Source organism: Branchiostoma lanceolatum, chromosome 17 (genome assembly GCF_035083965.1).
Source record: "Branchiostoma lanceolatum isolate klBraLanc5 chromosome 17, klBraLanc5.hap2, whole genome shotgun sequence".
NCBI lineage: Eukaryota > Metazoa > Chordata > Leptocardii > Amphioxiformes > Branchiostomatidae > Branchiostoma > Branchiostoma lanceolatum.
Genome location: NC_089738.1, coordinates 7936879 through 7963688, shown reverse-complemented (window position 1 = coordinate 7963688; position 26810 = coordinate 7936879). Strand labels below are relative to the sequence as shown.

The following is a 26810-nucleotide window of genomic DNA, read 5'->3' as shown; positions in this document are numbered from 1 at the left end:
TGACCCGGAAGTGTTCTTCCCTCTGATCAACCTTTCACCCTAACGTGACGTCATCACCAGAATTTCCGGATGATTCAGAGTCACTTCTTCGTCATCGGCTGTTTGTAATATTCAGACTTTCTGGTCACTCCCATCGTTCTAAAACACCTTGTACCACAACACACCAGCCACCAAGATGTCTAACATGGAGAAACACCTCTTTAACCTCAAGTTTGCCGCCAAGGACTTGCAGAGGAACTCCAAGAAGTGCGACAAAATGGAGAAAGAGGAAAAAGTCAAGCTGAAGAAGGCGATCCAGAAAAACAACATGGAAGGCGCCCGCATTCACGCCGAGAACTCCATCCGACAGCACAACCAGTCGCTGAACTATCTCAGGATGAGTTCTAGGATAGACGCCGTGGCTCAACGTGTCCAGACGGCGGTTACCATGAAGAAGGTATTGTTGTTATTGTTGTTTGTTGTCCGTGTTTTATGTGTATTTCTCCGCTAGACATGGGCCCAAGGTGCTGTAGTCTGCTTGGTGCTTCTTGGGTGTCGTTCACTCACTGGTACTTCAACAGAATTTGATATATTCCATTCTATAGATAAGTTCAAGTACATTCTGGAAGAAGACAATCCTTACTGTGTAAAAATAGGTAAATATATCAAAGAATGTTTAGATCTAAGTAGTGTAAGTGATAGGTTAAACTCGACATGTTGAATTATTCATATACCTGTACGTAGGTTAATCATTTTGTATCCCATTGTTTGTTTGCATATATAGTTGTCGTACTTTTGTTGTCATCTAGTGCTCTGCTCACTCAAGTTTTGAAATTGTCTCCAAGTATTACTTGTCAAATCTTGCTTCAATCTCATTAGTAATTACAGTAATTACAGTAATTAAAAAAAGCCTTGTACATCTTTTCCTTCATTTTATCCCCGAGGTCTTCTCTCATTCCTGCAAATCTCTACTTGTTTTTTCCAGTGTGCTGTATGTTTGGTATATGCTGTCGACATCGTTTTGAAGCTGTTGTCTTTCCCTCTCGTTTATAGGTGACCAAGGATATGGCCGGAGTGGTCAAGTCTATGGACGCTGCCATGCGTTCCATGAACCTAGAAAAGGTGACTGGCCTCATGGACAAGTTCGAGAAGCAGTTCGAAGATCTGGACGTGCAGTCGGCTCAGATGGAGGACGCCATGAGCGGGACCACGACTCTGAACGTCCCGACCGATCAGGTGGACAATCTGATGCACCAGGTGGCAGACGAAGCCGGGCTGGAGTTGAACATGGAACTCCCGCAGGGCCAGACCAGCACCATCGGTACGCCCTCTACGGCCTCCGAACAACAGGACGAACTGTCGCAGAGGCTGCAACAACTCAGGCAGATGTAAACAACAACAACAACCAACAAACAACACAGCCTTTCCTCGCTCAAGTTATAGTACATTACTGTACATGTACTTAGATAACTTTCTTTTATGTCGTATTCCAATCAAGAATTGGGAATGCCATATGTCAACTTTGTACTGTATTACCAGTCTTTGCAATGAATGATGTTTTGTATTAAGACTTCAGTTTGTTTGCTTACACAAGTTTCAGCTTCAAACTTCAATTAAAATCAACATAGCAGCACATGGAACGCAATGTGGACAGCACTGAATTTGTGTTGATCTTTTTTGGAGCTACACGCATATTGATGCTTGCATTACATTGGCTCTGTTAGAAAATAGTCTGATGTCCTTGTGGTGACAAAAGTCTTGTGTGCGAATTGTACAGATTGAAAAATAAGCTTAAGTATATTCTCAGCATGGCCATATCATTATCACTCAAATACTGTATTTACTCCAATTGCTATCACAGTTTCACTGAACTATACCTTTCAGGATGTCCCTTAGCTCAAATGGTAGCAGCCTCACAACTAAACTCCTGGTTCCAATTAGTTAGTATCAAAAACTGGGAGAACCAAGTTCAATCCTGGAAAGGGCATCTTGGTTGGGGCTGCACCTATTTTTCGGAAGGGACATAAAATGGGGGTCCCTTGTTCATGGAAGTGAATGTTAAAGGGGATGGGCTAGCAACCCTTCCCTGTAAAAATATATCCGGCTACAGAAACAGCAAGGAATTTTTCTGACCTATATGCCACTTCAAGGGTCTGAACGAACAGACGAACATACTATACCTCTGGTTTTAGACAATGATCTTGTGGGAACGGTATGAATTTATTGTTCATTTGTTCTACGAAATCCACACGCCCTTGAAGGACATACAAATGTATATGATAATTTGGTAACTACATATGACATATAACTTTGGAGTAAATACAGTAATCTATAATTTTATAACTCAAAATGTAAATATCATATCTGTCCCTGCAGGTGTATTATGTGATAGAATTATCAATGATGATTGTGTTAATAAATAGTGTGGCTTACACATGCAAACTTGTTTATCAATGCCTAATTAACAAATGTATATCATATTATTTCTTAGCTTTTAGTTAGGGTCATAGACAGATTGATAATTATATATAATTGTTATGGTGTGGTGTAGGAACAGCATTCATGTTATGCCCTCTTTGCTTACATAAGATTATTCCTTGTTTACACTGAGACATTGAAGTAACAATGAAGCAAAGTTTAATTGAAATGGTAATTTGTATATTCTATTATATCTTGGTGGTGTTCAGGATGAGGAAATTTAAATGGAAGTAGATTTGATATATCTAAAACATGATGTACATGTAGTACTGACTCATGTAAATATTGAGTGTTCACCCTTGCCTTTTTGATACTTATTAGCCAGCCACAGTTTTTAAGTTCAGCTGTTTCAGTTACACAAGATTGAATAAATGTTCTTCAAAGCTGATTTGTATCGTCATCTTTAAAGATCTAGTACAATTATAGTATAACTATTGCATTGTTTGAACTAGTGTATTTGGTTGTATTACATTCTTCTAATTAAGTGCATATTATCCCCACCCCCCTATACAAGTACACACCCAACTGACATTCAGCCTGCTTAGGTACAGTGAAGCTGTTTGGACTAAACTTGTTACCTTTGCCGAGTAACAAGTAACGAGTGTTTTCATCAGCGTTCGTGTGTGTGTGACCACGATATCTCGAGAATGCCTTGATATTTGGTATGTGGGTAGGACTTCACGAGACCTGGAAATGATTCGATTTTGGGCCCCCTAGTGGTACCACAGTGGAAGGATTTGATATCTCGTGTTCTGGGCATGCTATGGGCATTATTTTTGAGTGATGGCTCTTGGGAGGGAGACTAAGTCGTGTAGGTTTGGGCTCCCCAGCGGCTTTTTTGGAACTGCAGGAGCCAATTTTGTTTCAAACTTTGTATTTGTTATGGGTTAGAAAGGGTTGTGGTTGCAAACTTGTGAAGCATATTACTGTAATAGCAATTTCTACACAAAATAAAAAAATATGTTTCATACTCTAAAATTCCTCGTCTACATGTATCACTGAGCATCATTGGTTGAAACAATATGCCCAATCCTATTTGTGTATTGTGCTAGCTTGCGCAATGACAAGGTAATTGCATTGCATGTACTGTGAAAATTATTTAGGTACCTCAGGTACTTGATGGAAAACTTAATGTTATGCACTTTTTGTTCTCTTAGTGTGGGTGCATGAATCACTGCGGCTGGCTGTCATGACGCCCAGTGAGGTCATGGGTCATGATTGAGTGTGGGTGCATGTACATGTATCCAGTAATGTAATAGACAATGCAGCAAACACACGGGATTTCTGCTTCTTTTATTGTTCCTCATGTCCTTCCTCATGCATATTCAAGTTTACAACAAGAAGAAAAAAAACACTATACATATAGTTAAAGAATGAACATGACAATACCCAGAAGAAAGCTCTATAAAGTCTTACATTCATACTAGTACCATGCTTCACTTTTGCGATGTTGGATGCTTTCCTAATGCCTAAAACAAAATTTCTTTTTATAACACATTTCAGCATGGAATTTTGTAATGATTAAAGCAAAGCTATTACCATAATGTTCTGACATACAGAATATACAGTTAAGTGCTGTATTACAAAAAACTAATTCATAATGCAACGATGATATAACTCAACCTCGTATTGTATGTGCTTTCATACAACTGCATTTAAGAAAACGCCACTTATTTTACATTTAGAACAGAGTAGGACAGAAAATAACATTATAATACAAACCCTTTAAGTATATATTCCATACCCAAAGAAATTGTAATGTACAAACTAAAGATTCCAGTTGGAAACACCCCGATTCCCTGAACACAGCCAGTAAGAGATACAGTAACTGCTATCCCATTCAAAACTCGTAAGAACTTTACAAAAGCAATTTGTTTCTTGTGTTTTTCCTTTTTCCCAGGGTTTTTCCCCCAATACCCAGAATTACTGTGGCCACTATTAACAGCCAATACATTTTTTTTGCATCAAACATCAGATGCATTGAATAAACAGACTTTCTAGTACATGAAAGATGAAAATGTCTGAGCCTTATGAACTTCCCCAAAATGCCAAGACCAGAAAACCGTATATTTTTGTGTTTCAAATCTGGCATATTATGCAAGACCATTGACAATAATGTTTTTTTTTGTTCTTTCCCATATTGTTATGGCTACCAAAGGAGTGAGGACAAGAAATGCACCTAAATGGCTATCTTTTTTTCTGTGGGATACACTTGTTTGGTGTCTTTACAATTTTCTAACTCCTGCTATCATACATGTAGTATTGTTACATGTCACTGGCTTTATAAAATCTCCCTTGTCCACAAACAAGTCAAGTTGGAAAGCTTTTCACTCAGAATGTGGAGTCTGTAAGTGGGCTATAATTGGTCCAGTTAAGGATGCTAGACTAGTAACATTTGCTTTGAAGAAAGCCGAAACAATGTAGACATGGCCTGAAAAAGTGGACCAAATTTTTCTGAAAAGTGGACCAATTTTTGTTGACATTCATACCAAGAACTGTATATGTATTTATTGCAATCTCATTCGTACACATCCAAACAAAATGAAGCAGCGAGTAACTTCTTCCCCAGATGGCTATGGCTATAGGATCATGGAGATGTGCAAGATCTACTTGCACTTACATTATAACAAACAAAAACCATTTACCAAAACCGAAATTGTATTAGCTGGCTGTAGATATTGTCTTGTCGACTGTTTGAACGCTATAACTTGACAGGCTTGCCATTTTCATGATTGAAGTATTCTTTTTTTGTAGAAGTCACAAGTTGGTCTCGTCAAAATTTGTCTCCGCTAAACTCTTGATGGACTTGCGAATGATGGACTCCATTCTCTTCCTCGCCATCACCTCCTCCTCAAGACCCTTGTTAAGCCTTTTGGTTTCCTGCAATGTTTGGGGAAGTAAGGGAAAGTCAGATGTGACAAATGTAAACAATTGTGGCCCAAGGCTGCTGCCTTGTGGAACACCAAATTCAATCCAAGCATTTAGCCTTAAAAGGCAAAAGAAATCAGTTGTTAGGAAGAGCAACAAAAAAATAGTTGTGGTCCCAAGGCGCTTCTATGGGGAACACTGGCAAATAATGGAATGTGACTACATGAAACAACACATGCTGTTAGATAAAACAGTAGACAGCTACGAAAGAAGTACACCTTAAAAATTACAACTGCAGTAAGACACAGACAGTGCAGCACATCTTAACAACAGCAACAGAATGTTTAGCCTATCTTGTTACCTTGTCTGTTAAAGTGTAGTTAAAACACATATGGGTTTTCTCCACTTTAGTTTATGAGGAAAAGACAGAATACACTTCATGATACCCAAGCACAGGTTGAGGAGGGAATTGTGTGATGAAGGCAGGGTCAAGTTACAAGCTGTTAAAATGTTATGCATTTTTACAATAATATATCACATGAAAATACAGCTGATTGATGCTATGTCAAATTATGTTTGTGCAAATCTGTATAATCAAGCAAATTATTCCATCATTTGTCTAAAATTTGGTCAATTAGATGTTGTTCGATGCTACAAGAGTATACAAACTTTATCATACTAGTTTTGTTCTTTGATTCTGAATCAAAAATATTTGTGTTGACTACACTGTACCAAACAATAGACAACAATGTACACAATGTTTTGTCATGACAAGTAAAAAATATCAATAAAGAAATACTGTTTTGATGGGAAATTTTGTCTTCTCCAAACAGGCAGCTTTCTTTCTTTATTCAATTGTAAATCTTTCGACATCTATTTTGTGAAAATGGAAGAAGTTTGCTACTTCAAGCCAAATCAGTACTTTGATGCTAAACTTTGATATTATATTATCTTCAAGCATAGCCATCATCACAATTTACTTGTGAAAAGTTTTAGAGGTTAGAAGGGTTAGCTAGTTAATTTAGTCAGCAACAGTTAGAGAAGTCATAGACAACAATGATTTATGTGAAAGCAATATGTCCCAAGCTGTTTCAACATGCTTTACTGTTCCAGGCCTTGTGAAGAGATAACTTGTGGGATACATGTAGATCTCAACCAGACTTAAGTTGTGTCTTTTCAACAATTTCCTTACTTGTGTAAGAATCAGACAGTTTGTTTTCCCTAACAGAGGTTTAAATTTTGTGTCCACTTAAATCTTAAGATTGACATCTAAATCTCAGGAATAAAATCAAAATGTTGGATGACAAAGTGGTCATACTTGTACAAAAAATGTAATCCAAGGATTACTTCTTAATTCTATTGGGATCATCTCTGGTGTTTTGCAAGTGTTTGTCAATTTTGTCCAATTTGAAAATTGTAACAAAGATTTCTATTCATTGCCACATGCCAAAATGATACACCCTCATAAATCACACCCTTATACAAAACAAGAGCTTTTAAAAAAAGCTGGCGTTTCGGCTACGTTTATAAGTGTGAATTGTCTTTTCCCTTTACTTGAAGTAAAATCTGCCAGAGGAAGTCACTCAAGGGCTGTTCAGTCTATAAGAAAAATTGTCATTTTGGGAAATGAGTACTGTTTTAATAGAGAAAGGCAGATTGGGGAAAGCAATTTTGAAGTTACGTCACTTAACTTAAGTGCTTTTGAAAAAGCTGGTCTTGGCCTACAACTTGTGCTTATTTGTAAAATGTATAATAGGCTCATTATAAAAGCTATCAATGTAATTATGTACATGGCACGCAATAAAACATAAAATTTGAAAAAGCACCATTGAATCATCAGCACTATGGTAATTAAGTGAAATAGAAGTTCATAACAGCTAAGGTTCTATCTAAAATGACTACCAAATGTCAAACAAATCAACAGCTACCTCATCCGTATTATTCTGGTTTCCGCATTTACAACATTTCTTCCTTATTTTCCTGGGTAATTTTGCTAAAATTCATGAAAATTCCCATAGTTTTGTGCCGAGGGGCGCCACTTTCCACGTCCGTGTTGTCTGAATGAAGTCGATACTGAACAATGGAGCATTTGCTACTGTAACAAAGAATCGCTGTTTTGCAAACAACATCAAGAGCCTCTGTTTACATCGGGGATAGAAGTTTAGTGGCGAGTGTTTTGCAAGAATCATCTTACCGCGCATAGGAGCCGCTGCACGGTATTTTCCATTACAATGAACAGAAAAATTCGAATGCCGGGTTTGGAATCTATGAAGTCCTGTTCATAAGACAAAGGCCTTGTATATATTAAATGAATATTTAAAAATAACAAATATAAAATATTTCTTTATTTATTAATGAAAAAAATGATATTCATAAATATGATATTGATAGATTAATATAATATCAATATATATTTTTGATATTCAATATCTAAAAAGAAAAAAAAAATTCATGCACGGACACGAACCCGGATCTTCTGGGTCCGAAGTGCTTCGCGTTGCCAGATCGGCCAAGCTGCGGTACGTATTTACATCCTTTGGACGTAATGCTATAAACTCACTATATGGTATCATTTATGCCGATTTTTGCTCGTTTTCTTGACGAAATCATTTTTTTTCTTCTGCAATCTTGTGGAATAGATGTAATATGGTCATTTTTCAGGATATCAAAGTCCGAAACCACAATGCAATGATATTTCCGAACAGTTGTAGCAGTTACATGCGGTCGCCGTCCTGTGTCACATGCAAATCTAGCGTGCCTGGCTTTTCGTGCTCTCTTGCCATATAAGGCAACGGCTATACAAGGATTTGAGAACGTATTGCCATATAAGGTCTTATTGTGTGCGACACAGTGTTGAACCAAGCTTCCCTGGTCCTTGCTTGAAGGTAAAAGCCAGGACAAAGCGTTTCGGCGCGCATGCGCCGAAACGCAAAAAAATACACTGAAATAATTACAGCTGTTCTGAAATAATTACAGCTGTTCCAGATATATGTCAGAAGAAACTTTTCAACATTTCTTCGATTTTCCCTTCTTATAGGAGACAATATCGGAACTGGCCACAACTATCACATGCACACAAGTACATTTCTTCACCTGGCCGTTAGCATTTCACATACTTTTCCCTAAAATGGGAGCCATCCGAGCAATTTCCTTCCCTGCTCCCTGCCACGGTGACTATCCGAGGATGCAAACAAGCGGTGGGTAAAGAGGTTAATTTTCTAAAGAAACAACTTCTCTGTTAGGATCCGTTTGCTTTCACATGCATACATGGTTTGAAATGTACCTCATGTAAGAAGTAAGAGACGTGGTGAGTATGAAAAAGGGGGAAGAAGTATAAAGAGTTAGGGGATTCAGGAACAGACGTTACTTGTTACACAAGGTACGAACATATATTCTGCTCGGTGCAGTGCAGGACAACACCAACAGGGGGCACTGCTGGCCCTGCAAACAACTTTGCAGCATGACTGGGGCTTTGTGACAAAACTGTAACTCAGCCCCAATAGAAATACAGGAAAACAATAGCATGATAAATGAAGGTAAAAGAAAATGCTGTTACCTCCTTTGTTTAAAGGCTTGCTGTGAGATCATAATACAATAATTCTATTTCTGCTTAATCCCAATTGTAGGTTATACCTGGTGGTACTGTATTTGCATAATTATGTAGTCTTGTTGATATGTCAATCTGATAGTAACACACAAAATCATTTCAAGGAGCGACTGGCACATGCTCTTCACCAATCACTGAAAGGCTCAAACCATGCATGGCCAATCACAGATCTTTCTGTATCATCAGCCAATCACAGACCTTTTCATATTATAAGCCAATCGCTGACCTTCAATTAAGTCAACCAATCACAAACCTTTAATCAAATCAGCCAATCACAGACCTTTTCATATTATAAGCCAATCGCTGACCTTCAATTAAGTCAGCCAATCACAAACCTTTAATCAATTCAGCCAATCACAGACCTTAAATCAAATCAGCCAATTACAAACTTTCAACTGTGTCAGCTAATGGCCACTGTCTTCCAATTCACAAAGCATATAAGAACATCATTGCAAAACTCATACTGTATAATTGGTAAATGATAAAATACAAAATTTCCAGGTGTCAAACTGATCATCTATGCTGCCTCCACTGCCTCACAAGGGTAAGCCTCACAACAAAGGAAGCCAAGAACAAGAAAAGCCATGGGAACAAAACAGTGCAAAGAGAGCAGGATGTGCATGGGTATGAAGTGGTTGCAAAAAACAAAAGGAACAAAAAAAAGACTTGCAGCTTACTTTGCATAATTCTTCGACTTGATCTTTCAGCTGATAAACAGTGTCAACTAGGCTCCTGTACACCAACAGAACACAAATAGAGATGATCAACTCAGGGTATGCTGAATAATTAAAAGGCTGGACTGTGCTGTTACTTGGTTACATCTAAATACTTTAAATTTATATCTTTTGGAATATATAGCGCCACAGCAAACAGGAAACCTGCTTTCTTGGCGATCATACAAACATGTCTAAATAAAGGGAGAATTTAACAATTAAACACGACTACAGAAAAAAAGTCTGTAAAAGCTGTTATAATTTTGCCTCTAATTTCCACTAAAAGTCGTTTGTTGTTAACAGTAGTTGTGATTATGTTACTTGATTAATATTGCCTAATTTTCTCTATTTAAGGCTACATAAGTCTATGCCTAGGAAAATATTGTCATAGTTAGTTAACTGCAGGCATCTATACCTAGTTTTATAAACATCTTTATCTCAGTCTTTCTTCCTGACAGAAGAATGTACAAGGCACTCAAGCTTGGGCTACATGCTTGCTACAGGCTAGCATGACTGTCAACAGAGGAACAAATGGGAAAATCTGTTAGTTCTTGGTTTATATAACTACAGAGGAAGAGGCTGGGTCTACAGGCTACACCCTTAACATTGAAAGTCACCATACTTCAGCTGAAGCTAGACAGACAGCAAGGGGGGGCATGATAGGTAGGAAGGGTGAAAAGGGGTTAACAGTGGGCATTTTTGTATGTTTTTAGAGAAGTGACAGCAAAGAGAAAGTTTTTCAATAACACACCAGAATCACCATAATAAATCTAAGACTGTAGTTTTTAATCTTTTTCCTTGTTGTTAACAGTAGTTGTGATTATGTTACCTAATAAATATTACCTACTTTCTGATAAATCTTCTGAAAAATTCTTAAAAATTTATCCTTCTGTTCCAAGTTCTCTAGCATGCTCTGAGACAAGGCTATCACAATTTGAAGTTGAAGCAGGGCTCCTTGAGAATTTTGTTTTGCCAAAAGATTCCTTCAAGTCTTCATTCCTGGGTGCTAGCAACTTGAGTTAGGTAACCAACTAACAGCACTGGTTTGGGCAGTAACCTAGTAACTTATCAACTTCATACCAATCCACAGAGAAACAAGAACTGGTGATGAGCAGTGAAAACAATGTGGGGAGGTGAAGGCATGTAGCCTGGGTACCAGACAACCAGACACGGTCGCTAATCCTTCGGCCGGGGCAGCAAATTTACCCCGTCATCACAGTTAGCACACGACCCCTTATAATCTTTCGCACTCTATAGATATTAGAGATCGGGTTCTAAGAGAGACCGGGGGCCAACTCTATATCGCACATGATGTGGTCTCCCCTAGTTCATCTATAGCCTAGTGTGAAGGGTCTGGTATCCAGGCTAGAAGGCATGGGAGGGAGAGAGAGGGGAGGGGGGCGAACAGACACATGGAAAATATTTCAACAAGGACCACTTCACAAGTTCATTCTATTTCTAGTCAGAATTGCTTTAAAATTTGTTTCACTTTTCCTCTGAACACAATTTCTAATTATTCAAGATATAATGAACTTCTGAAATGGGGGGTGAACAAACAACTAGAAAACAGTTCAACGAGGCCCATTTCACCAGTCCCTTCTGTATCTCTTTGGGTTTACTTTTGTTTCATTTTTCCTCCCAGGCAATTTCTAATTATTCAAGATACAGTGAACTTCTGAAATGGACCTGAAAAGGAACTTTACAATTCACATATCTAGTACACAGTTGTCCAAGAGTAGAAGCTATTATCCCTTCCAATGTAGCATCAATACAGAATAATTTGGGCACAAGACAGATATATTTGTAATAGTAATTTTTAACTTAGTTTATAAACTTACAATGGCAAAGAAAAAAAGGCTGCAAAGCAAATTTGCAAGGCATTTTTGTCTTGTTTAAGATCATCTACGGTGAACGCCTTCCTTTTGGACAACTGCATTTTTCATTTGCACAAAAATCATTCTCAAAAGAAGACTCAATATTCTTTTCAGGTTTCAAATCTTTGATAAACATGGAATGAAAACTGTATAGTACAAAGTTGTCATAAATTTGTATTTTCTTAATTTCATATCAAAAATTGCAACTTTGCAAGACAACAGACCCTTCAGAGACAACTTGAGGGAATACAGCTAACTATCATGCCAACATAAAAATTTTCTGATATCTTCTTGGCATTTGCCTCCAAAGAAAAAGATCCCCACGACCAAATTTTTCATCACAGAAAACTTGTGACACACATGATACAGTATAATGAAAAATTAAACGATACTTTAACTTTTGAGAAATTGACTTCTTCAGCTATCTGACCCAAGTGCTGTAGACATTGTGATTACACCGCACGTGCCGGTTGAGAGTACCGACTTCTGACGAACTTTGACCCTGTGCTTACATCACACATGCAGAAAAATCGTGTGTATACAACACTTGGGTCAGATAGCCAAAGACCAAAGAAATTTGGTCAAAAATTATGGTGAGTCATATTCTTTGAGTTGGAGTATAGTATAATTTTTCATATAATATATAATTTACCACCTTACATGAACTTTTATGCTACATCATACATTAATAACAGAAGGAAGTTGACTGACTTTTCCTGCACCACAGTCTGGTTATTCTTCGTCTCTTCCACGATGATTTTCTCCTCCTCGGGAACCAAGACTTGCGGCGCCTGTTCTAAACGTCCTGCGGACAGAAGTACCAAGGTCATGAAGTAAACAGGACCCAGACTTTAACTTGTCGATAACTTAAGAAACAAGTTCTTATAATAAGCCTCATGAAGGTATGCAGCTAGGAATCTTAATTCTATGTTTTGCATTGAATACATCAGTGCCTTGTTTGGATGTTTTTATTTGCATGTAATATAATAATGAATTTTCATGTCTGCTGTAAGTCTTTTATTACATAACAATGATATGTATCATTTGATATGTGTTATGCTTGTCTGTTACAGAGTCTTATTTTGATATACCAGTAACTTCCAAGTGAACTTGTACCACATATCACCAACTACATGCACAGTACCAAAAGTGTAAGTAAATCTGAATCATAATATTAGGTAATATGGTGTACGTAACGATTTTTATTTTTGAGATGAATGTTGTGAAGTAAACTGTGTTGGAAGAAGACTTGTAGGGGTAGGAGTTTAAACAAACTTATCAGTGTTAATTATCCTTTTCGTACCAAGTAATAAATATGCTTCTTCGTTTATTTTCTTGTCTCAGTGAAAATTTTCATTACTCTTGATGCGAATTCTTCCCCTGGCCAATTCCCTCACTACAGCCTTCTTTGTCCATCTTTGACAATGCGATTTACTTCAGAATATCTTTCCTCACGCACATTTATTGCATCTTCTGCAAATACTTTAAGTGTTCAACATGATATGTTGTACAATGTACTTCTAGCATTCTTGTCAGTCAAGGCTACAGTATTTTCATACACCACATTCACCATAACGTCATTCACTACGACCAAGTAAGAAGTTACTGTATATTTCATGAAACATAAATTCTATGCTTTCACCCAAATGTGTTGAACAACCCATGGAATGCTCTTGAAAATGACAGAAATGTGATATGATACCAAATTGTCTCAGGTATTTAGTTTCTAGCTGATATTCCTACCTGACGGTGACTACTAGCTCTCAAAATCTGTGTCCCTTTTTAAAAGGGGCACGTATAGTAAAAAAATAGTTTTAAAACTACCACCTGTATCAGCAGACATACTGTCTTACATATAAGTTTGTACATGTATTTAGAATTGTTAACCTTCTCCCTGCTGCCTAACTCTGTAACCAATAGATAATGGGGTGCCAAATGGTTACTTCAGTGTGCTAAAGGTATCTCCTAGCTTGAGCAAAGTTTATAAAACATACTAGACATGCATGTGAGAAGTAAGAAACTACATGTAGGTAAATGTAGACAAAGGTTTACTTTATACAGAAGTGTACTACTGTATGGAAGTCAGCTGAGCTTAGAATATAAGCTACTTTGATCATCAGAACAAAAAAATGCAGAAGCATTCAGTAGGAACAGTACATACATGGACTACAACTAGTTCAATTGTGAGTATGCATACCACAAGATTATGTTATTGCACATGACCCAAGTTTAAAACAAGGCTTAAGTCTGTTAACTTCAACTATCTTTGTACATACTGTATATCATGCTTGAAAATTCGACAAAATATACTTTCTACAATTTACACACCACCACAGCATATACATAACTTAAGAGTTACAATCTCAAAATATTACGAAATAATTCTACAAAGGCAAGTGTCTCTCAATTGTTGTTCCGAAAATATTACACTGACTGTTGAAGTCAAGCATTTTAGACTTACAGCAGCTTTGTATTCAAATTAGTTCCATTACTACACACGGTATTGTTATCGTCATTACAAAATCTCAAATCCAATTAAAAAGCAGCATGGCAGTTATCAATACACAAGATTATCAAAAGATAAACATGTAAAAGCACAATAGAAATATACAAGCTGAAACACTTGTCAGCATTCGGGTCATAAGTTTGTAAAATATGCAAACTTGATTATGTTCCAAGGTAATACAGATCTTGAAGAATGAGTTCAGTCCTCAATCCAATTGGTACGGTCTCCAAATCAGCAACGCAGTGTTTTGGTCCACACATTTACTGTTGTCCATTGACACAGTGCCCGATTGCATTGTTCAGAATCTGTCCATGAGAAGCAACATGCTGACAGGCACTTTTTCCTAGAATTTCGGACAGCATTTGTGCATCAAGCTCTTCTTCTGCAGTAAGGCATAATCATAATCATCTGACGGTCTTCTCAGTACACCACCGTTGCTATGGCTACCGTTGCTATGGTTACCAGAAGCGTCCTTGGCCTCCGCTGGCTCCAGCGAAACTTTGTACAGCTCTGTTGCATCATGGGAAGGAAGATGAAAGTTATTATCCAATCTGATCATCCAACTTTGACTTTCTGACAAATTTCTTGCTTTTGCTTCTTTTTCAAGGGAAAACTTTCCTAGAGAAAAGAAATCTAGAAATAGCATTTTCTCTCCAAGAATGCAAAAACTCTAGAAATCAACCACGTTCAAAATCAGCCACCAATTTACGACTTTTTTCTCTGGTATGACTTTGAAATGAACAAAAAAAAAATCATTTTCTACTCTGAAGTTAGATCTCATGTATTATGTTTTATAGATTTTTCAGTTTCAATTTGTCAAAAATTAAAAGGAAATTTACAATCTTTACCCTAAGAAAGTAAAGCCGTCTCTATTGATGCCGTACAAAGATTTGAAGAAATGTTGGAAAACAACAAAAAGAAAGTTTAGCTTTTAAGAAGGGAATGTTTTATTCATTAATTCCAAAGGTTATAGTTTCAAATAATGTCAATAAGTACCTTCCTTCTGTTAACCAGTGACAATGACAATTGTAGATAAAAATGACAAAAATTTGAAAGAAAAGGAAAAAAGAGACATTAAATAAACAGCTGGCATGATAGAAGCAAGGAGTTTTGGGCAGAAGCAAAGCAGTGTCACGTTGGATGATTATTGGATTGAATAACCACCTTCCGTCCCTACACATATCCCTATCATAATACCCTTACACCCATGTCTCAACATACACGTAGTCTCTAAATACATACCACGTTCTTCAAGACAATACCCCTTGTCTGAAGATATGTTAACACCTCTGTTAACAGATTTGACAAGACAGACAGTGTAAAAGAAGATGTGCCTTCAGGTGTCACATGTAACATTAGTACGCATTGAGCAAAAAGAAGCAGATTGTATGGCAGGGGCATTGGGAGGGTTGTCTTGCATTTGGAATGTGTGACACTTTGGGGGATATCCTTTGTCAAAGACGTGAATGTAGGGTGAGTGTACATGTCCTAGTAATTGTGTAGGAATGTTTGTATATTTACAACATTTGGGATCTATATTTCTTTAACTCTTTTTAGGGTATAGACCACTTGCCAATCACGGTGGCCATTTTGAGATGTGCACTAAAACGAGGCTGGTTGCTGCTGCCTTTACTGTAACACAGGCTTTAAGTAGGGAACACCAACTGCAGCCTCGTTTTGGTGCACAGTCCCAGGAAATTCAAAATGGCCGCCGTAATTGGCAAGAGGTCTATTGTGAAAGCTACTACCATTGGGAAGTAACTTTCACAATAGACCTCTTGCCAATTGCAATTCCTTATTTGATTGTGCTTCCTAGGAACTAATAATAGCAGATCTTGTGATGTTCCAACAGCTCTTCTTTAACCAGACTAGATAGCACAAAATGTACATACATTTTTGTAAACTTGCAGCAGCACATAAAGCATCACTAACAGTACAATACTTTCTGCAGAACATTGTCTCACTACTTAAAGTCAAGTATTACCTTGTCTGCTTGATGTGCTCAGCAGGCTCTGTTGTCTCATCTTACTGGTGCTGGTGCAGTAAGCCTCGATCACCCTCAGTACAGCTGCATCCTCCTCCAACTGTGCGCTACCTGAAAGACACATAGTATACTACTTTCTTTTCTTCTCAGTACATGATATCCTACAGACATAAATTTCTTCTACTAAGTGTTATGACATAGATACAGAAAAGGTACGGAACAAGACATAGAGTTGTATTACTATCGGACATCCTTTCACCATCAGTACACTTCAGGTGTATCTACATGTAGTTTCAATGTTGGTGCTTACAGCACCCCTAGACAGCTTAGGGTTAACAACAAACAACAGGGAGAGAAAACGGTTTCGTCAACTTGTACAAACCCACTCACTTAGTCTTACAGGAGGGTACTCTTCTTCTAGTCTTGCTCTGTCTGCAAAAAAAGTACAGAAACACACAATTAAGATAAAAACACTTTTAAATGCCATCTATCATAATAGTATAGGGGAAGGGCTAGCAACCCCTCCCTGTAAAAATAAACCCTGCTATAGAAACAGCAAGGAAACTTGCCAACCTGTATGTCACTAGACACTACATTGAAAAAGGTAAACAACAACACTCAGCATTTTCCTTTCCTGTATAACTCTTTGTATCAGTACTAATAAGTAATCTCATTCTTGTGAACACACTTTAGATTGTTATTTCCAAAAACCCTTTTATCTAACAACTCAGAAAATCTTTAATGTATGACTGGCCTTTAAGTGAAATAGGAAGGATGCTTCACAAGAAATACATCACCTTGTTTTCTTCTCATGGAAGATGTTAACAATCTCCTAACTGTCCTGGGACTCCTGTTGGGGTCCTTTAGATAGAAACATGGCAAAGAGTTAGGAACAAAAACAGAAGATCACAAACTGTTTGAACCCCTTTCACATCCCCTTATGACCACTTATCAAAGCATATTAACTATTACACTATTCTCTTTATCTTTTTTCTAAAATAACATCTAAAATGCTGTTGATAGAACGCTACATAAACAATATATATCATAAGAAAATGTCCTCAAACCTGATATTACAATAACAGCATGTTATTTTGGAGGGATTATGAACTGGGAATGTAAAGGAGGAAAGCTGAAAACAGCAGCGAATTCGTCTACATGGCACAGGAAACCATGGCAAATGTGACAAGAGCAAAATTACATATACATGCCTGTTTAGAATGCCCACTAGCTGTCTAGAGTGGAAAGACCATGTAGAAGTTAGAAGGTATGGTAAGTGTGAATCAGCACAGTGTATAACATCAGTGAAAGCACAAATACATTAGGAAGGATGGAAAATGCAACAAGATTGATGGTAGAGTTTTATTGCAAAATATCAACTACATACAAAATGCATATTGAATTTTAAATATGCACACGGCAAATACAGATCATTCTTAGAATCCCTGTGCAAGGAAGAATCCATGCGGAATGAGAGAGAGGGGTAGACATGTACATGTACACACAACAATTGGGACGTCCAGTGACCACACTTCAGTGCAAGGTACATGTACCAAAGGGTCTTGTCAGTAACTGCTTTTTTGCTTTGACAAAAAATCCTCACACAAAATTTTGTTTAAAATTACTTCAAATTCTTCTGTAATGTTAAAGGAAAGGTTTTATGACAACAGACATTGCTGTTGTCTTTCAAATGACCTTGGAGTCACCTTGGAGGTCACTGGGGGCGGCCATCTTGTTCTGACACATCGTGCACAGACATTAGAAACACAGGTACAGAGGAGAGACGTGCATGTGACAAAGGTCCAGACAAACGAGAGCAGAAAAATGGAGGATAGTTGACACATCATGCACAGACATTAGAAACACAGATACAGAGGAGAGACATGCACGTGACAAAGGTCCAGACAAACGAGAGCAGAAAAATGGAGGATAGTTACAAGCAGAGCAGCAGCTGGCCCCTTGAACATGTCAGGTGGCAAGCAGCCTACACTCCAAGTCTTGTTTCCTGAGTTACGGGCCTGCCGCGCCGGGGTGGGAGGGGGGCGGTACGTGGTGGTGTTGGTGAGACAGAGGAGGGAAGGAGGAACAGAGGGTCGGGATCAGACAAGATGCGAGAAAAAAATTGAAAATGGCAGAAAAAAAAGTGTCCACATTTGAAAAGAAAAGATCAAACACAGGCAAATATGATTATGGAATTGACAGGAAAAAAAATACAGCAGCAGAATGGCAGACAGAGAATAGTGGGGAGGGGGGCACAGAGGACATACTGGTCTGTGGGATGTTACATTCTAAACCTTTCAAATTACATGGTATCAGATAAATTTTTCTCAATGTAAATCACTGTGAGATCTTTTCTGTCCATCTCTACTTATGGACCTGCAGTGAAAAGCTCCCCCTACCTCCTTCATAAGTAGTGCAGCCGAGGGTCTGAGAGGGGGTGCGGGTCTCAGGCAGCTGAGCGTCCAGGGGCCGTGTCTGGGGGGCGGCTCCAGTTTCTGCATCTTCACGCTGGCAGGGGGTGGGGAGGTGGGCTTCAACCGGCTCACGTCGGGCTGTTTGGCAGGCGGGACCTGTGAGGGAAAACAAGTAGCCATTGCGTCAAAATCTATCATATTTTGTCCATTAGGCCATGTTGATTTGATTACATGTATGACATCAATTTTTGTCCATTTCCAAAAAAAGTTTAGACCAGACTGTTAATCGTACATTACAAAATGAGCAAATATAAGCTGTAAATTGCACAAAATCAGAAAACAGATACTTACATGTATGTCGTAGAATGTCAAATTGATGTGTTTAGTCATTTGTTTGACCTTCCTGACCACTTAGATTTCATTATGAAGGAAACTTTTTTGGGACAAACTTTTTTTTTCACGCTCGCGTCAGTTTTGGGGTTCCCAGAGGATGTCATCCATATATTCGAATGAACATGGCTTTGCATTTATAATAGGAAGCAATAAAAGCAGTTTTGCAGGTACCACAACACATAAAACACAATGTCATGTATTACATACACAAAAATGAAAATCACTCACAATGTATGAAGAGACAGCAGTAGGATGTTGTGAGGTCTGACACAAATTTAAAAGAAAGCCGGTGTCAAGAAACACAGTTCATGATAGACAAAGAAGATGAAATGTCGTGAGATGTATTAGTGATGGGAGAAGTACGTCTTGAGACCCATACCTTCCCTGAAGGTGGCATTGACGTCTCAGAAATATACAGAACAGTGTCCTGTAAAGTGTTAAACAACACACAGGTCTGTAACCAAATTTTGAGGAAAACAGCAAAGACGGGAAAGTAGAAGAGAAATGGAATGGAAATGGACAGTCAAAAAGACAGAGAAACATTAAGTTAGAAAATCATGATGAAGTATCATATTACATGTCATGTATCACATGATTGTTGTTGTCCTCATAACCATATGTACAAAAATATCCATAGGAAAATAAACCAAAGTTTTAGTAACAACATTTGATAGGTCATAATTTGTGTTTCACAACATTAATGAAGAATGTGGTATCTCACAGAAGTTTGGAAGCTTAGGATGGCATCACACCAGAGTTTCACACTCTTACCAACCTTGATTGCAGGTGGGACAAAAATATTCATAGGAAACTGAATCATTGTTTTGGTAACAATATTTGATATGTCAAAATTTGTGTTTCACCACATTGATAGAGAATGCGGTATCTCACAGAAGTTTGGAAGCTTAGGGTGGCATCACACCAGAGTTTCACCAACCTTGATTGCAGGTGGGACTTGATGTCTCTGTAGTGTAGATGTGGGTGTTCTGCTGCTGGCGGGTACGGGGGGCGGTTTACTTGTCACGGGCGTGACGGGGGAAATCTTTGTCTGTTGCTGCAGAAGAGTCGCCCATTCTGCCTGCTCGCGCGTCGAGTTTGTCGTCACCACTATTCTCTCTATCAAACTCCCTGCAAAGAAAGTAAAAAAAAAGTATGACTAACTACAGTAACTATAATTCTTGATTTGTTAACAGCTACTTTAACGGTCACTAGTCATCTGCTAAAATGTCATCATCGCAAACATTTGATTGCTAACATTTGAGATAAATAAATAAATGCAGTGAACTACTCCCTTTCCCCCAACTGCTAGAATTTAACAACTGCTGTATCAAATGGTTTCACAGTATTGAACTTTACAATTATACCAACACTGTGAAGATTAGGACTCTGTCTACTGCTGCTTCCGGGACATGATGTCGGAAACACATGACTTTAGCAACGGGTTGCAAATGCAAAGAGGGGGGGCGACACAGGTTATCTGGCACTTACATGACCCATTGCTGTAGTCACATGTCTCTTACGTCACATCCCGGAAGCAGAATTTGGGTAAGTCCCAATCTTCAATGTCAGTGTTGTAAAGTTCAATAGTTTCATGTACCAACACAGATGAACTTTCATGCTAAGATTCAAAGAAACAGTCTTGAATAGTACACAAAGTTTGTACACAAGATTGCTAGCAACTACGAAAAATTGGAAACAGAAGTAAAACAGTACAAGTATCAGCCCTGGATAATTTCCCATTTGCATAAACAGCTTTAAACCAAAGGGAATATTTAAACTTGCATGAACATGTGGGTTAATAATTTCCAATCATACGTACATTGTACATGAACTTTGACCAACATTATGTACACAAAATTCCAGCTTGATCATGAGCTATGTGTGCCATAAATATTTTTGCACATTTGTGAGCTGTAACAATGCATTAACTGAAACCCACAATCCCATAGCCCCCACATTGTACTCTATATACATGTAGTATCACATTCTCTCAGCATTACACAAGTGATTGTAAAAGGATTTACAGAACACAAAACTCACCTGAAATCTCAAAAGCATTCTTTATGTTGTCTACGTCTTCTAATCTGATAATGTTCAAGCCAGACAAGGCAAGCTTTCCCTATAAAAGATAGGAGAAAAAAATTAGTCAAGACTCAGACCAAAATACCTTTCCAAAATCTCTCCAGATTAAAAAGACCTTCTGGTGTGTCTAACTATGATTTCTGGCACGCAAAAACAAACAAAATTTGGGGCATGCCAATAAGTGTCTTTTCACATCTATACTATATGTTTACAAACATGGCAACAAAAATACTTTCTCAGCAATATTAACTTGTAGCTACTACACACTGTAGCAAACATAAGGCAAGGAACAATGGCAGGACATACGAAGTCAGAACTGCCCGTATGTTCATGTTCACCTTCGGTTAGCAGTGTCTGGTTTCAAATACCTTGGGTTTGTGCCAACATGCCAGGTCCAGACACAAATAGGGGTGGTGGTAAATAATTAATAGAACACGACAGGATTAGGAAATCCAGCCATAGGGCACCTGTCAGAGATATAACCATCGTACTAACATGTTCACTGTACGATTTTCTTAACACTGTAGTCAAGACTGCGATTTAGGAAGTGACCAATCATTGATCAACCTATGACAAAGTACCGTGGTTTACCCGAAAGCGTGAGGAAGTGGTAGTACTACAACAAACGCGACCGTTACACGTTACATCCTGCTTGTACCTGTCTGCGGTAAACAAGGCGCTAACAACAGCAGCTTCCTTTGCCGTACTACAAGTCCGAATATCCCCGTACAATGCAAACAAACAACCAAACAGTCCCACACAAAACAAGCGATTCTGGCTGGGAGGGTTTCAAATGACATGGCTTATCAACACGCCGGGTTTGACGTGTTCAACGACCTCTGGTGACCTTGAGAACAATGGAACACCGACGTACAACTAAGTTTTCAAACGCTTTATTGGCTTTGGAATTCTAATGTTGTTACGGCGATGAAAGAAGGTGTATTTTTATTGGACAAACCATATAAGGGGAGGGGGGCTGTTACAATAACATATGTTTTCAGAGCTCTCTTAAAGGTTGTCAGTGTTATGCAAATGCTAAAAAGTATGTCACGGATATACCCAATAACATGCTTCATTAAACATGAATGAAGCTACAATGTTAAACATAAGATGGTTACAATAAACACTTTTACAGTACACTTAAAAAGGTAAAATTCAAAAGTATACATACTGATCTTTTCTTCCCTTTCATGACAAAACAGCACCCTTCTCTTACAGTATCCAGTAGTACAATGATTGAATCAGACACTGAGGTGCCCATTGGACAATCATAGCACTACCAAATATGGCTGTTGTATACTTTGCCTTTATGACTGACACATTGGAATAGTCTCATACACTTCCTTCTCAAACAAGGAAGTGTAGGCATCATCTACCTATACATCATCATTCTACTGTAACTCTTGTTTCTTTTACTGTAACTTAATGTTCACTGTTTTCACAGTCATCTCTGTACCGTGAACTTATCATCACCATCAAAAAAACTGCTGTTATTATCTATACATAAAGGTATGATTCCTTCACACATCAGTTCTGTAAACCACTTGCTGCCACCATGAAGTTAAAACTTCAGTGAAAATGTCCATTTTCCTTACACCATGAATTTTGCTACCATGAAGATAAGTTGAGTTACAGTAATATCATTCATGGATGTTTCATTAACAGTGGGTACAATTTTTTTTTTAATTGTTCTTTCAATTAAAGAAATTATCCTATATTTGCATATAAAAATATTGAAAGAATTTCCATTTATTTCTATCTCTTTGAACTAAATACACTGACAAAGAGGTATGAGTATGACGTTATATGTAATAAAAACGATGAACACACATACCGGTTCTGTCAATAATATACAAACACATCAAGTGCCCTAGGCCATATGCCTGGAAATGTTCCAATCCAACGTATGTTTACTATGTGTGTTATTTTTCTTGACAATGTTACACATAACTGGTTTGCAGTCAAGTCTAAGTGCACTTTAAGCAAGCAAGACAATAGTATGACTCTGTATGGGTCTGTTCAGAGTTGTGGATTTGAATAACATCATGTTCAATGCCATGGACAGGCAAGTCAACCATTGAAAGCTTCGCACAAAGGCTTTAATTTGAACTTAATCTGATTATGTCTACCAGATACCAATCAGTGTATTTATAATCAGTTAAAAGCCTGTAAAACCTATCAAAACTTGATTACCACCAACCAAAAGTGTACAAGTTGACACTTAAAACTCATCAATTAGGGTCATACACATTTATACCTGTCAAATACACTTCTACTTTCTGTCTTTAGTGTGCGAAGCCCAGAATGGCCTTAAAAGTTTTTTGTTGACCTACTGTCTCCTTTTACATGTACCAAGTTACATGTACATGCAACTATCCATTAAGATGTCAAGTTTAAGTTCAGACTAGAGTTTGTGGGTGTAACAGAGGTTGCTCAGTAAAACCTCTTACCGTATTTCTTCTAATAAAGGACGCACTTTTTTGAAATTTCAACCTTCAAGATGAGGCTTCAGGTCAAAGCCAAAGTCGGGGTGCGCACTTTATTTAGGTTTTCTCTCGAGAAAAGGCGCGAAATAAGTCAGGAAGTCAGCGTTACCCCAGCAGGCTGGCCCCGTCGCGTCGCCGACCAGCAACGATAATCTATCCATGTTCTGTTCTTATTCATGTTCTTATGTTTACAAGATAACGATGCTACATCATACGTATATTTTTGAAAAAGTATGTTAGATATAAAAATAATCGATTTAGTGATAAATATTAAATTATGAGACACCTAATAACGCTGGGTGTTTTCAACCCGCGCGACTATTTCAGTGTGTCGGGCCGGCCATAATTTCGTACCCCACGCCGCTTGCGGCGTCAGTAATTTCCTAACCACCCACATGGCTGCAAATACGGCGTATCTGTGAATATTTTGATCAAAAATGTAATCGATGGGATCTGAAATGTTCGAGAGTTCACTTTAGCGACAGTTTTGTTTTTGTTTTGACGGATAAAACGCGAAAACCCACGCCCCTTTCGGCACACTTCTGGGTTCATTGATCGCTAAAATTACGCAAAAGCCACCATAAATCCGCAAATAAATGTATGCTTTCCCGAAAACATCTTTTGGTTTTGCATTTTCTGTGCTATAATGTTGCTATGTAGTCGATAAAACCGCGTTTTTATTGCGTTTTCAAGTGTAACATTTCAGACAAAGAAAAAATTTAAATCGCGGTTTCGCTGCCCCATGATGCACTGCGTCGGCAAAATTCCCGCCTTTAGCTGCAGCAGTAACCAATCAGAGACGCGTAATGCGATCATGTGATGAGGATTACGTAAGACGCGAAATGCATCTTGGGGCAGCAGGATTTGAACAATATGGCGGCGGGCGATCGGCGAAATGAAATAATTTGTCAATGCAACGCTGTATTTTACGGGATAAATGCCGAGAGACGAACTTTTATTTTATCTCAAAATGCGTTTTACACGTTTGTCTTTGACTATCCCGGTAGAAATCAAGCGGATCGTCGTCTGGTCCTTCAATATCAAGGAAGTTTGTCAGATATCCTGGCGCGAGGTTCCCAGCGTGACGATAAACTTCAAAACTTTTTACTCAAAATTTGAGCGGAGTAGAGGGTAAAGCTATGTTGACCCCAAATAATGGTAATGTTTTCCCGAAAATTCATTGAAAAATTAACGATAAAGAAAACACCAGGACTTCATAGCGTGCCGAATACCAGGGCGTGGCCACATCTTGGAGACGCGCTCCGAGCGGCCGGCGGCAGATCGGGGGTGCGCACTTTATTAAGGTTTTTCTGTCAACTATCTCACCTGGCGTGATTGGGGTCGCGGTGAAGGGCAAATCGGGGGTGCGTCCTTTATTAGAAGAAATACGGTATGTTATACAACAAAGTGTATTCCGCATCACCCTCTGTCACAGCCCTCCCACGGGTCAGATCGCCCAATGGCCGACACGCAGGCGAGCTGGTACCTTGGGTGATATGGCATATACCAGGTTGTGTTCTATATAATGCTGCGTACCTAAACCCCGGACCTGATCCGGACTGGACGTATAACATTTAGGTTCAAGTCCAAAAAACCCAAACGTCTGGAAACAAGTCCGGACTTGAAAAAACTTTTTGTTTAAAACCATCTTAAACCTTCCTTAGATCGTGAAAATATCAAAACATTGCTGTTTTTGTGTTTATAACGGAACTTTCGTGTTTACTACTGATCGACTTTTATGTATAAATTTCGCATGTATAGTTTTCAGATTGCATGTAAAATACATGCCAATATGTAATTTTACATTTAACAGGAAAAAAAAAAATTTTAGCACACATATGCCATGGCTTCAGGTCTGGACTTATAAGTCCGGACCTGAAGCTGAACCTCCGGATCTAAATCCGGACTTGAACACAAGTTTAGGTACACAGTACAATAAGTTCTATAAAATACATATACCAGTGTAACAGCATTGTTCCTACCTCATATATGAATCCACTCATGCGAGGGCTGATAGATAACATCAGCAAGACTCCCGGGAACAGAAGGAAGTAACGCTCCTTTCTGTCCTGAAAACAACAATACAATGAATTGTAAAATTTCCTGGTAATACATGTACATGTACATACCCACCAAACCCTTCCTGACTAACAAAAAATCATTATGTTCCTGACTAAAACAAAAACTCAATTTGCTCCCTACCGTGAAAGTAAATCACTGCGCACTTAAATGCATTTTACAGTACATACAAGCTCTTCTACATGTTAAAGTTTCTTCATAAATATGGGCACAAATTTTATCTGTTGAAAACAGGCATTCTGATTCTTAAAAACATAATAAAACCTAAAAATGTTAATTTTCTTTCCTGAATTGTAGAACGATCTGGCTTCTTCTGAAAGCAACGGAACATGTAGGATGTATGTACTGACCCTCTCAAACATGAGGCTTTATCAGCTTTTCAAGACACGAACATTCTTTCATAACTCAAGATCTAGAAATGTTACAGTCTTTGTTACAGGGGTAGCATGGATCTCTCTTGACAAAGACATGATTTGTCATGTTCAAAATGAACCAACTGTTCCGGTTTCACACAATGGCAACGATTTTTGACTGAAAACCCTGAACAAAACATGCTTTAGTTTCTTTGCAAAACAAAAAGATAGCCCGGAGGGAGGGGGGCATGTGATTCAAAACACCTTACTGTTTAGACTGAAAATTTAGTGTAATCATTGTATTCTTGAATGTGACTTACCGTTTAAAACAGTAACACATCTCTGCGAAGAATTATGACCAAGCGTTCAACAATAGTTTCCAAACTTTCCACGAATATCAACTATGACTAAGCATGGGCAAAGAACAATGACTCTCCAAAGTCATAATAAAGTGTTGTTTTCCCCTCCTCAGGGCAGAAACAGTAATTTCTGGTTCAGTGACTTTGCTATCATATCAGCCATCTACCTGTCAATCACTGTCAACTCCCTTTTCAAATAAGACTTAGGACAATCTAATTAATTAACTAACAAACAGAACTTTTACATTTGAAAGCATGGAATGAAAAGGGAAGTTGTGGGTGTGGTCAATCCTTTTGTTGTTGTTGTCCTTTTGTTCTTTGTCTTGTAAGTTGTAAACAAAGCCATACAAGCATGACACAACAAAATAAGTGCATGCAGTGGTGCCAAATGTTCTCTGCAATGGGAGAGGGACAACATTTTTTTTATCTCCAACAGCGCTGTCTCTAGCCTGACGAATCGCGCTCCTACGGCCAGCCGGTCCTATAACCGCCATACCCTAGAGCTTGATGTAATGTAGCCGTAAGCCGAGCGGACGTCAGGCTGTCCGGGCCTCCATATAACCTCCGGCCTAGAGCTTGTGTAAATACAGGCTACGCTGTCTCCAGCTTTAAAATTTTTTCTGTCCCTTTCATTG

At 38.3% G+C, this 26810-nt stretch overlaps 2 protein-coding genes across 14 annotated transcripts in view; one reads left to right on the top strand and one right to left on the bottom strand.

Moving 5' to 3' along the window:
* Positions 1-43: 43 nt before the first annotated feature.
* Positions 44-2845, top strand: LOC136423534 (charged multivesicular body protein 1b-like). The gene is made up of 2 exons (XM_066411740.1): positions 44-436; positions 1033-2845. The coding sequence occupies exons 1-2, from the start codon at positions 176-178 to the stop codon at positions 1369-1371; spliced, it is 600 nt and encodes a 199-aa protein (XP_066267837.1). The 5' UTR covers positions 44-175; the 3' UTR covers positions 1372-2845.
* Positions 2846-3735: 890 nt separating this feature from the next.
* The window catches only part of LOC136423532 (rho guanine nucleotide exchange factor 7-like), a 39931-nt gene continuing 16856 nt past the window's right edge, over positions 3736-26810 (bottom strand). For 3 of the 13 annotated variants that reach the window (XM_066411739.1, XM_066411727.1, XM_066411732.1), the window contains 14 exons: positions 25367-25453; positions 20857-20935; positions 19754-19944; positions 19196-19243; positions 19045-19080; positions 18409-18579; positions 17947-18027; positions 17221-17244; positions 16807-16870; positions 16400-16441; positions 16010-16120; positions 12231-12324; positions 9610-9664; positions 3736-5337 (listed from right to left, as the gene is read on the bottom strand). In XM_066411739.1, the coding sequence (XP_066267836.1) occupies positions 5215-5337; positions 9610-9664; positions 12231-12324; positions 16010-16120; positions 16400-16441; positions 16807-16870; positions 17221-17244; positions 17947-18027; positions 18409-18579; positions 19045-19080; positions 19196-19243; positions 19754-19944; positions 20857-20935; positions 25367-25453 (1206 nt within the window). In that variant the 3' untranslated portion in view covers positions 3736-5214. Of the gene's footprint in view, positions 5338-8441; positions 8500-9609; positions 9665-12230; positions 12325-14181; positions 14536-16009; positions 16121-16399; positions 16442-16806; positions 16871-17220; positions 17245-17946; positions 18028-18408; positions 18580-19044; positions 19081-19195; positions 19244-19753; positions 19945-20856; positions 20936-25366; positions 25454-26810 lie in introns of those variants that run through there. The other 10 variants (XM_066411731.1, XM_066411737.1, XM_066411738.1 and 7 more) reach the window with 10 other exon arrangements.